Below are 12,759 nucleotides of genomic sequence, written 5' to 3' on the forward strand. Positions count from 1 at the left end.
CGTAACTTAGCAGTTCAGCAAAAGAGACCGATAGAATAAGTACTAGGCTTACAAAGAATAAGTCCTGGGGGTCAATCTGTTCGACTAAAGGCGGTACTCCAGCATGGCCACAGTCAAATGACTGAAACAAATAAAAAAGGAAAAAAAAACAGTTGCTAAGAATTACAGCTCGGTTTTTGCTGTCTTTCTCCAACTTACAAAGAATAAGTTCTGGGGTCTATTTGCTCGACTAAAGGCAATGCTCCAGCATGGTTGCAGTCAAATGACTGAAATAAGTAAAAGAATAAAAGAATATATTAATTGGCAGAAAATTACAAAAGTAATTCAAGAGCCAAAAGTTTTGTGAATAGAAAAAAAATATTAAAAAAATAATTTTACAAAATTTACAATGCAGACATGGTTGTGTGATGAGAAGCTTACTTCCTAACAACATGGTTTCAGGTTCAGTCCCACTGCATGGCACTTGGGACAACTATCTTCTACTATAGCTTCAGGCCGACCAAAGCCTTGTGAGTGGATTTGGTAGATGGAAACTGAAAGAAGCCTGTCCTATATCTATGTGCGTCTGTCTGTTTGTTCCCCACTACCACTTGACAACCAATGTTGGTGTATTTATGTTCCCCATAACTTAGTGATTTGGCAAAAGAGATCAATAGAATAAGTAGCAGGCTTAAAAAAAAGAGTACTGGGGTGTCGATTGGATTGACATCATAATCCTTCTCTCTACTTTTTTATGATTATAAAATTATCTTAGAGCAATGCTGTTACAATTATAATTTATCAAACCACATCTTTAGAGTGAATATTTACAATATATTTATATCTGCACTACATTTCAAACAGCTTAATCATCATATGGGATCTGATTCATCATATGGTGCCTAATTCTTTGATAAATGTACAGGCTCCAAGACTGAATCCAAAATAAGAATCTTTATTTGTAAACTAACGAAACTAATGTTCATATTCAGTAAACCAGTGACACACTGACTTGAATTGTTGTTATTATGATTAAAGGTAGTGAATTGGCAGAATCAGTAGATTATCCAATGAAATGCCATGTGGCATTTGCTTACAGCCTTTTACATTCTGAGTTCAAACCCTGCTAAAGTCAACTTTGCATTTCATCCTTGCAGTGTCAATATAAACTATCTGTCAAGTACTGAGCTTAGTTTAATCAACTAACCCATCCTTACAAATTTGTGGTCTTGTGCCTATGTCAGAGAGTTATTAAGATGATTATTTTTCAATCTGTTAAGATTATATGTTAACATGCATGCACACACACACACACACCACTCTCTCTCTCTCTCTCACACGCACGCACACACACACACACACACACACACACACACACACACACACACACACACACACACAGAGTTTGATTTCAGTCCGTCATCATGCACCTTATTTCTGGGTATGTACATGTTCACATATATAGAATAAATTTGTTGTGATTGATAATATTGTTTATTTGTTTAAGGCTGCCATCATTGAATTTTCGTTTTGATATTATTGACAGATTAAATAAATAAATATTATGAAAGAAATTCCAATGGAAACTTTGCCAGAATTATTGTCAGTAAAATAATTTCAGCAGTCAATGTAATTATTTTTCTTGTTTTAGATGAACATTGCTTATTGTTGGTGGAAGAAGGCGTTGTTACAAAAATGTTAAATTTACTCAAGCAACAAGACCGTAAAGAACCAAACATACCATTACTTCATGCAATACTAAGTGCTTTAAGGAACCTTGCTATTCCTTGTAAGTTCTCATTTTCAAGGTTTCAGTTATCTTTCAAGAGTCTTGTGAGAGGAAAATAATGAGGTGTATTATTTTTATATATAATAATATTATATTATAATTATAATTTTTATATATAATAATATATTATAATTATATATTATATATTATATATATTATAATATTATATTATATTTAATAAAATGTAATAGTTATATCTATTAATTAGATATACTAGTTATTAACTTATATGTTAGTTAATAACTAGTATATAGTTTTAATTACACATACTAGTTATATATACTAATTATATAAACTAGTTATAACTACTAATTACATGTACTAGCTATATGCTCTAATTTCTAATTGTGTGTGTGCATGTGCGTGCTATAGCTACTAATTCTATGTACTGTAATATTTATATTTATTAATTATCCAAGATATATGTTCTGATTATATGTACAAGTTATATGTAGTAGTTGTATATACTTGAAGCAATATCAAACTGGCATTGTACTTTACTGGGTAACAACTTGCTAGGCCCCTGTGCATTTTCATTTTAAAGTAATAATAAGATGATCAGGTGGATACAATGTTGAGTTCATATCAAAGTAGGGGTGAATTGTTTGTTTAGGCAAGTTACTTAATTCTACATATCACTATCATTACCATCATCTTCATCATCATCATTCAACATCCACTTTCCATGCTGGCACAGGTGGGTTGGGCAGTTTGACAGGATCTGGCAAGCTTCAAGGGTGCATCAGGCTCTATTTTCAGCTTTGGCATGATTTCTATGGCTCAATGCCCTTCTTAATACCTGTCACTTTACAAAGTGTATTGGATGCTTTTTATATGCCACCAGCACTAGTGAGTTTGCTGTGTAACTTGCAAGACAAAAAAAAGAGCAGAGGGAAAAGAAAAAGAGAAAATCTTCCACTACTAAGAGGGGAATATTTAAGAGGAAAATATGGAGGTGAGTGGCTTATTATAGGTGTTGAAAGACTGAGGGACAAGGAGATAGATAGCTGAAGGGGATAAAAAGAAGGTAGTAATGGAGTACCAGCGCAATCTGTCATGGTACAAGAAAATGAACATGAGGGGATATGGACAGTTGGTCATGGAAGGGGAGGAGTATGAGGATACTCCCATAAGGGTGCAAAGGTTGAGTAACAGGTGGTTAAAGATGAGGGTAGAGGTGAATGTAGTGAGTGATAAACAAATGTGAAGGTGCAGTTGAAGAGAAATATTGGTATGGAGATGGGTAAGGAAGGAGATATAGAAGTGGCTCAGAAAGGAGAATAAATCCGAAGGTAGTGGAATGATGTGTAAGGTGTAGGAGCAGTGGAAAGGGAGTTATAAAGGAACATAAGGGGGCTATAGTAAGTGGGATATAATTTTAGACTTGGGAGAGCATTGAGAATGATAGCAGATAAGAGAGATGTTATGAATGGAGTATAGAGAGATAAAGAGAGAGCAGTGGCTGAAGGCACAGGCAGGAGTTGATTGGTGGAAATAGTATGGGTGAGGATGATAATGAGAAATGGAAGTGATTCCAGTGGGAGAGGGGAGGGAGGGGATGTAATATGTGCCAAATATGCTCTCAGCTGACTACAGCAGCTGAGTAGTCCCACCAATGAGTGTGTGTTAGGGAGGAGAATTGGGAGAGCTGTTTGACATGTCAGAGAATGAGGCATGAGGGCAGAAATTCCTTCCTCCTCCCCCTATACACACATAATTCAAATTAGTTCAGAAATACATAATAGATATTGGACTATCCATAAATGCTACCTGAGAGAGAGACTAGTATCATATACAGGAGAAGATTTTTTTTTTTTATCTTGATTAAATTAGTCCAGAAGAAGAAAGGAGTTGTGCTCATGTCTTTCATATGTCCTCCAAGATTGGTTGAGGCTGACATGGTTAGCATCACCATTGAACAATTGCAAGTTGATTGCTGCAAGATACATACGTACAGTGGAGAGATCACAAGGATTGGCACATTGAGGAAGAAAGGTTTAAGTGTAGGGATTTATGTGAGGCCTGAGGCAGGCTTATCACCAGACTTTAGTGATTGGAGGTGCTTCAGAATGCTCTGGACGGGTAGTAATTTGTAATAATGCTAAACTGGAGTTTCAAAATAAGTGCATCACTGTGAATCTGAGGTGCACCATTGAATAGTGGGACAATGCCATTCAATGCACCTCCATAGCAGCAGGCATGGCCTGGGGGATGAACACAACATGGGCAATGAGAAAAGGAGAGATAAGAAAATCATGGTTGCCAGGTAAGAGAGAACATGAAGCATTTTTTTTTCCCAAGCATATTGCACTCTGGACTAGACTTTCCAATATGTCTTTCTTTTGGTTACAATTTATAGTAATATGTCAAGTAACCTTGTGGCATTTCTTTTGATGTGAATTTGAAAGGTGTAAATCATTGCCGACATGATTTTATCATTCAATAACATCTGACTGTGTTACTTTCTGAGTGTTGTTGTTCTTGTTTTCTGTTACAGTAACCAATAAAACTAAACTAGTCAATGCTGGCACTGTCGAAGTTCTCCTCAGCTTCTCTTCCACCCCTATACTAGCTGTGACATTCAAACTGTTAGGAGCTCTACGAATGTTAGTTGACAACCAAGGTAAGTTAATTATATGCAATTCCTGACATTGGTGAGGATGAGAGTGGTGGTGATGGAGAGATGAAAGGCGAAGTTGAATGTAAAGAACTAGAACAAATTCTGCAAAGCAATTTTTCTGATATTCTGGTTATAATATTATTAACCACAAAGATTGACATTATCATCCTCTTTATTTATTTTTTTACCTCCACTTCAGAAGAAACTGCTAAACTTCTTGGCCGTGATAAAGTCTTCTTACCTAAATTAGTTGAGTGGTGTAATGTTGAAGAACATGCTGGAGTGAAAGGTCAGTATCTTTTAGATGTTTAATACTGTTTCTACTATTGCTGTTATCATTGTTGTTGCTACTGTTGATATCACAATTTCTGCTATTGCTCCCACTGTTGTTTATCAGTTCTGAGAATGTGTCTCAGAGTACCGCTTGACTGGCCTTCGTGCGGGTGACACGTAAAAGCACCCACTACACTCTCTGAGTGGTTGGCGTTAGGAAGGGCATCCAGCTGTAGAAACTCTGCCAAATCAGATTGGAGCCTGGTGTTGCCATCCGGTTTCACCAGTCCTCAGTCAAATCGTCCAACCCATGCTAGCATGGAAAGCGGACGTTAAACGATGATGATGATGATGCATGAAGCTACCACTTTCAATATTCACTGAATCACAGCTGAACTGTAATATCTCAGTAGGTCATTATGCGTTAGTTAAATTTCACTTCATTTGGTTAATCAATCAGTCGATTGTGTTTGCTAAAGTCCTTTCATCACCATTTGTGACCTCTTCAATGACATGCCTTCTCTAATCCTACCTAAAGCTGACTTGGAGTAGAGAGGGTCAAGAATGGCAACGAAAAAACTTTGACAAACACAATTGATTGATTGTTTTACCAAATGACTAACTGGACAATTTAATGGTTAGTTAGTTAAATAGCTAACCAATAAATAACCAATATTAAAGAAGTGAAATTGAACCAATGCATGTGTTTATTATTGGCATAATGATCCAATCAAGATATGACAAAATCTGTTTCAACACCTAAGTTCGCATCAAGAATCTTGCAAACCAAATACAAAAGCAAAATAACTGAACTGGCTTAAACAGATTTAAAGAAAAACAGACTCCATAATGACAAAATAGCCTAGTGAACAAGGTACTGGTCATAACATAAAATTTACTGCTGGAGTTTTATTTTGTTTCTGAACTGGACCTTTATTCTATGTTGCCTCAGATCACACAGCTGTCAAAAATAAATGCCAGACTGTTTGGTGCAAGTCTATGAGAAAATTTATCCTCTATCAACTTCACACTAGTCTTCAAAATAAATAAGAACCAGGGTCGATTTGATTGACTAAAATCCCTCAATGCTGTACCCCAGCATGGCAGCAGTCTGATGACCAAAACATGTTTGAGAATTTAATGTATTTGTTGTTTTGAAATTGTTATTCTTCTGTTTCAATTGCTAGGTGAAGCCACACGGCTACTTGCATGGATAATAAAATACAGCAAAAATGGTGAAGTGATAAAGAATATTGTACGAGCTGATGGTATCCAGCACCTTGTGACCATGGCAACTTCTGAACATGTCCTCATGCAGAATGAAGCTTTAATAGCTCTGACACTCATAATTGGATCTTCCGTTTTAGGTATTGAACTTCAATATAATACAACTATATGTTGTGTGTGTGTGTGTGTGTGTCTACTGTGAAGAGACAGACTCCTGAGAGTTTTTATAAGTTTTGCTTCAACATCTATTCTAAACCACTACTACGTCTATTGCTATAACACCACTAATGATCACTATTACTACCACTACAAACTAACAAGGGAGACTCCACATGGTTGCACATTCTGTTAAAACATAGTAACCAAATTTCCTTCACTGGTCCTGGATTTCCTGCGCAAAGGAAAATGATGAGATGGTCACAGCTGAAATGCAATTTAATCATGAGTCAGCATGATCAGGGCTGACCTGGGACCAAGCAACAAATACTACCATCACTACTACCAACAGTTTACAAAACTAAAATCCCCTTTGACTAAGTAGGGCTCAACTAAGTATGTCTGTGTGTATATGTGCATGTACGTGCGCATATATATATATATATATATATATATATATATATATATATATATATATACACACACACACACACATAGACATATTTTAACCATACATATGCATTAGTTGACAGGTCTTCACCTCTCAGTTTAAGGACTTTATCTTGCAAACTATTTGATGGCCTTACTGGTGTTATTGCCATGTAAAAAGTACCCAATCCACTCTGTAAAATGGATGGTTTTAAGAACACTCAGCTTCTGTCAAACTGTTCCACTTGTGCCTGCATGGAAAGCAGACATTAAATGATGATGATGACAACAACAATGACAATTCTTAATTTTTGAAGAGAGAATATGATTTTCATCCAAATTATGTCATATTTTAACTGCCCCATATGAATATATGTGTGCATGTATGTATGTGTGTATATATATTATTATTATTATTTGTATTTATTTTGATCTGCTATACCATATAACTTCTGTTATATCCAACTGCAAATATTTATACTTGTAGAAAATGTGCATGGATAAAAAATCTATGTGGTTGTAAGAAAATATATTTAAAATAGAGAAAGCATTAAAATATGTATGAATATATAGAATTTGAATAAATGTAAAAGAACCACAAGAATATATGAATAAAGAAAATATGTAATTTTTATGTTAAGAATTATTTTCAGGTTTAAAATGTGGATAATTTTACTTTCAGATGAAGCTGCTATGGCTTTGAAAGAAGCAGACCTCATAGAAGTAATTGCCACTCTGTTAAAGAACCAACAGACACTTCCTGATATCATTGCTAATACCTTATCTTTAACTAGAGCCATCATTCTAGCAGGTTTGTTTGAAGATGCATGTATTGTTCTCTGACTTTTTTTTTTCATTTCTTTTTTTATTTTTTACTTGTTTCAGTCATTGAACTGCAGCTATCCTTGGGCTTAAAAGACTTAGTTAAGCAAATTACCCCAGTATTTGCTTTTAAGTCTAGTACTTATTCTATCTGACTGTTTTGCTGAACTGCTAAGTTATGGGAATATAAACAAACCAAGAATGGTTGTCAAGTCGTGAGTGTGCACAGGACAACAAACACACACACACACACACATAGTGCTTCTACACCGTTTCTTTTTACCAAATTCACTCACAAAGCATTGGTCAACCTACGGCTATAGTAAAAACCACTTATCCAAGGTACTCTGCAATAGGACTGAATCAGAAACCATGTGGTTGCATAGCCATACCTGCACCTACATCTTGGAAATTGGCACTATGTCATTATTACCTCTAATTTCATGCCATTTTTTTTATTGATCCTTTCTGATATGACTAAATGTAGACTGATATTTCAAAATATAAATTATGAAGAATTCATTTGGAAATTATGAACAATGATCTTGAAATAGAATTCTTGACATAAATGAGATTGTTATTTTCACTTCAAATACGTGATGCATGCAGTCGTGGAAAGAGTGCTGTAAGGCAAAATCATGGTGATAATGGACATTGGCAATAAACATTGCAAAGATTGCTGCAAAGAAATCTTTATAAAAAATGGTACATTGTTTGAAAACAGTGTATTGAAATTAGAAGAAATAATTGATCTATTGTACAACACGTATCCATATGAATTCATATGCTTTTTTTTCATTCACTTTCTTTCATTTTGAAATGCAGATTAACAGCAAAAGATGCCAACAATTTTCATGGTCTTCCATTTTTTTTTTTATTAGTGTTTCTCTTCGTGACTGCTTCTCTCTCTCTCTCTCTTTCTCTCTCTCTCTCTCTCTCTCTTTCTCTGTAATATCTTCTTTTAATATGAATTTCATATTGTGTTTCTCTTTGTTTTAGCTTCTTCAACTACACCACAGTTGACCCAGTGTACACTTCTTGCTTGTGCAGGAATGGTTTCTAACATGCAAAGTAAGTATCTGGCTACAAGTACAATTAGCTGGACTAATTAATAACATTTCGTTGGGTTTGCTAAACAGCAATTAGCTGGGCTAAATGAAAGACAATTAGCTAGGTCAATTGTATGGAAGATGTTTAAATTTGCTGTTGTTTTAAGCCTTTAGAATTCATAATATTTATTCCTTTTGACAAGGCACAAGAGATTAGGGAAAGACTTATGAACTCAGTTCTGTACATTTCTGATATTTTTCTGGCACTCCTTACCCTCAAAGGATGACTGACAGTGTTAACTCCTGCCAGATCTCAAATTAAAATGTACATCAACACAGCATGGCTGTGTGGTAAGAAGCTTGCTTCCCAACCACATGGTTCCAGGTTCAGTTCCACTGCATGACACCTAGGGCATGTGTCTTGTACTATAGCCTCAGGTAGACCAAAGCCTTGAGGGGATTTGGTAGACAGAAACTGAAAGAGACCAATAGAATAAGTACTAGGCTTACAAAGAATAAGTCCTGGGGTCAATTTGTTCGACTAAAAGCAGTGCTCCAGCATGACCACAATCAACTGACTGAAACAAGTAAATGAAATAAATGGAAAAAAAAAATGCCCAAAAGTAAATGGTGCAAAATATAAATTTTTTTATAGCTGGGTGCTTCTAATACTGCTAACCTTTCAACCATACAGTAAGAAGTGGAATCTATTTTATGTCAATCAAGCAATTAGATGTACTTATTGAAGAGTAGGATACAGTGTGTTAGTAGGTTAATGGTATAGTGTGTTAGAGAGTGCTTATCAGTTCAGTCAATCTTGGTATTTTCAATTACCAGCCTAGGCTCTGCTTCTCATGAGGCTAAGAAAAGCAAATTGTCAAAGTATTGGTCTCTCTCTGATAGGTTTATGGTCGAGCCTGTGGTAGTGGAGACCTCCAGTGTTCTTGGCCCCCCGAACCATATCACTGCTCACCACTATTGGGCAGAGATGCCTATCCATAAGCGCAAGCCACATGAGTCAGTGTGACTGTTCCAGCATATCTCCCTCACTGTCCTCTAGGACAATACATTTTGTCTTCTGGGACTATGAGGCAGTCTGAATTACAGGAAACTGAAAAAATGTCTTGAAGAAGTTGTATTTTGGCATAGAAATGCAAAAACATCCCATACTCTTTAACCTTGATTTGTAACCCATTTAGTCAGATGGCTGGTGAACAGATCTGATCCATTTGATTACTAAAGGGGTTTGTCAGTATTTTTTTAACTATAGAGAACCAGATGTGTCACAGAAGAGTGGAAGTATCAATTGATTGACAGAGATTGGCTGGTAAACATTGAGTATAACTAGAGTTGGTGTGAGAATAAATTAGTTTGACATGAAAATAATAAAAATCAGAGAAAGATCTAAGTTATTGCTATGATGTTATACACTATTGGTAGCAAAGTGGCCAAGTTGTCAAAGCATCAGACTGACATAGTATAGATTACCTTTGTATAGTATACATGATGTTATATAATTCTTATCTGTTTGGTATCTTAACTTTCATGTCCTTAATTTGATTTTAAAGGTAAAAAAAAAACAATTCTGTAAGTTCACATAGCAATCTTTCATATTATCTGTGTATTCCCCTCTTAAACATTATACACATATATACAGACATATTTAATGTTTTTCACTTCTCCCTTCGTTTTTAAATGTAACTTGTTTGCCCTATCCCACATGAATGAATAAAAAAGGGATAATTATTATTCTTTCATCTCTCTGGGGTTGTATTAGGAGATGTGGTCTTGACTAGCCTCCCCTCCCTCACAGTTCTTTACCTCTTAGAAACAGCTATTATTATTATTATTGGTGGTGGCGATGGCAGCATCTATACAGTGGGTTGCAGAATCAGTAGAGCACCTGCATACAGACATCCTAGACTACATTAAAAAAAAAGAATACCACCCAACCTGATTACTCACCAATACACTCTAACCTCTAATCCATGGATGGGTCGTCTTCTTACTCTGCCTCTTCTACTCACTACTATAATGGCCTCTACTCCAAGGACTTGGTTGATCTCTTCTCAGGCCCACCTAACTCCCTCATCTTTCCTCCTCTCATCACTCATATCATGCTGAACTCCACAGTTCAACCACTCATCACTTTATTCTTAGTCATTCCTTCCCAGAATGTCAAGCCCGTTGGAATTCTCTCCTCATCCCTATTTCTCGTACAGCCATTAACTTCTGATTGTTTAAGAACATCAGCCACATCAATCCCACTTCTTCAAATTCCTGTGAAGGCCATGAACACAACTCCTCTCTCCAAATAAGCCAATAAAATATTTTTAATGTTTTTTTTTTTGGTATTTAGTCATGGCTATTTAAATTCTGAGTTCAAATCCTACCAACATCAACTTTACCTTTCATCTTTCAAGGTTGATTAAATTGATTTTATCCCCTACACCAATATTTGTGTCTTTATGTCTGTGTTAGAAATGATTACTATTATGTACTCAGTTATAAGCAAGCTTTGGAAACTATTAGAGCAAAGGTAAATTGGTCATTTGCCAATAACACTCCTCTTTTAAGGAAAAAGGAGATCGAGTACTATGCTATTTTTGCAGCAATTTTGATCTTGGAATGGCTTGTGGAAAAAATTTCCAAGTGTGCACACCAAGTATCACTGACCCATGTGATTCTGATAACATCTGAAATGTTTCTACAGAGCAACAGAATGTATTATAATCTGTAAAATGCATCAATTTCTTTCTGGCTCTTTGTGTTGAGGTTAACTTTATTTTTCGTCTTTCTAGGATTGATAAATTAAGTATTAGTAAAATACAAGTGTTGACTGTTCCTCTCCACCAAATTTCAGCCCTTGTGCCTATATAAGCAGCTATTATTATCATCACTCATAAACCTAGCGTTTGTGTTGTCTTTGTGACATCACACATTATTTCATTCTTAGTTTTACAGCTGTTAATATATAGAAAAGAGATTTTCATTAATGAAGCGTGAGGAATAGAGGAGGCTGACTAATAAAGGAGTAAAACCTGATAAATCTTGTTACATGGGCAATGTTGATATTTTGTGCGACTGCATGGTTAAGAGGTTATCTTTGCAACCACATGCTTTTGGATTAAGTTCCACTATAAAGCACCTTGGATAAATGTTTCCTACTATAGCCCAGAGCTGAGCAAAGTCTTGTGAGTGAATTTGGTAGGTGGAAACTGAAAAGAAGCTTTTCATATAGCTATCTGTGTGTGTGTGTGTTTCCATGTGTTTCTCTCTCTCTTTGTACTGATATTGCAAGCTCAATATGAATGAACATCACTGTCACACAAGCAGAGCTGTTTGCCTGCAATCGCCTGTCCAAGACTTGGAGAAAATATTGCCTTGCTTGGAAACAGGTGTGAGTTGGCAACTAGAAGACCATTTTGCTGTAGAAAATCTACCCTGATGCGTCCTGTTCAACCCAGACAAGCATTGAAAAGTAGACATTAAAACAGTAATGACGATGATTTTTATTTTGTTTTCACGTTTCTTTGCAGGTAATTTACGTGAGGAACTGATGTGTGCTGGAATCCCTGATCTGGCAAAACAGTTGACATCTCATGAAAATGAGAAGGTCCGGTCTGGAGCTGAGATGTTGTTAAATGCTTTAGAAGAAAATTCTATGGAACAAAGCTGAGTAAAATGATGCAAAACAAAGATGCAGATTTCAAGTTTTATGGGTTTTTTTTTTTCTTGGTATTTTTTTTTTTTCCCCAGATTTTCGTACAGTTCGAACTTTCAGACTGATAAACCTTTAATGTTAACCAAAAATCCGGTGGAGATGTATTTGTGCATATGTGTGTGAGTGTGTGTAAGATTGGAAAACAATGGTCTTTAAAAACTGAAATTTGAAACCATAAAAAATATGGAAACTTTTATTAGAATTTCAGTTCCAAATTCCTTTTCAGTTATGGGTGTTATCTGTCGCATCCAAACACATGCACATACATACATTCACATGCACACACATACACATACGCACACACACACACACACACACACACTTCACTATGAAACTAATCTCACTTTAATCACTCTGAAATTTCAAGCCGAAAGAAAAGAAAGAATGTTGGAGAAAATACAAAACAGAAACAAAAAAAAGAACCTTGATGTGAAAATTCCATTCCTGGTTAAAGCAAACAAACAGAAAAAGTATTTTTAAAAAATGATCTCAAGTCTATCAATAAGCTTTCTTTGTGTTCTGGTCATTTGGCACTATCATGATAACTATTTATTTTTCATAAACATAAAGGAAATTTGATGTATTTACCAGTTTTCAGATTCATTTCAAAAATGTTGCTCAGTTTTCAACCATATAATTTTCCTTTCAACTAGCAAAAAGCTTGCTGTTCTCATTTTTTTTTTTTTTTTTT

General features: G+C 35.5%; 1 protein-coding gene across 1 annotated transcript in view; it reads left to right on the forward strand.

The window, feature by feature from the left end:
• LOC106869143 (rap1 GTPase-GDP dissociation stimulator 1-B) overlaps nt 1-12,743 on the forward strand; it is a 90,182-nt gene extending 77,439 nt beyond the window's left edge. The window contains exons 10-16 of the mRNA XM_014914719.2: nt 1,631-1,768; nt 4,266-4,391; nt 4,588-4,677; nt 5,849-6,028; nt 7,156-7,284; nt 8,295-8,366; nt 11,884-12,743. Coding sequence (XP_014770205.1) covers nt 1,631-1,768; nt 4,266-4,391; nt 4,588-4,677; nt 5,849-6,028; nt 7,156-7,284; nt 8,295-8,366; nt 11,884-12,023 — 875 coding nt within the window. The 3' untranslated portion in view covers nt 12,024-12,743. The remainder of the gene's footprint in view (nt 1-1,630; nt 1,769-4,265; nt 4,392-4,587; nt 4,678-5,848; nt 6,029-7,155; nt 7,285-8,294; nt 8,367-11,883) is intronic.
• The last annotated feature ends 16 nt before the right edge of the window (nt 12,744-12,759 follow it).

The sequence above is a fragment of the Octopus bimaculoides genome, chromosome 5 (genome assembly GCF_001194135.2).
Source record: "Octopus bimaculoides isolate UCB-OBI-ISO-001 chromosome 5, ASM119413v2, whole genome shotgun sequence".
Taxonomy (NCBI): domain Eukaryota; kingdom Metazoa; phylum Mollusca; class Cephalopoda; order Octopoda; family Octopodidae; genus Octopus; species Octopus bimaculoides.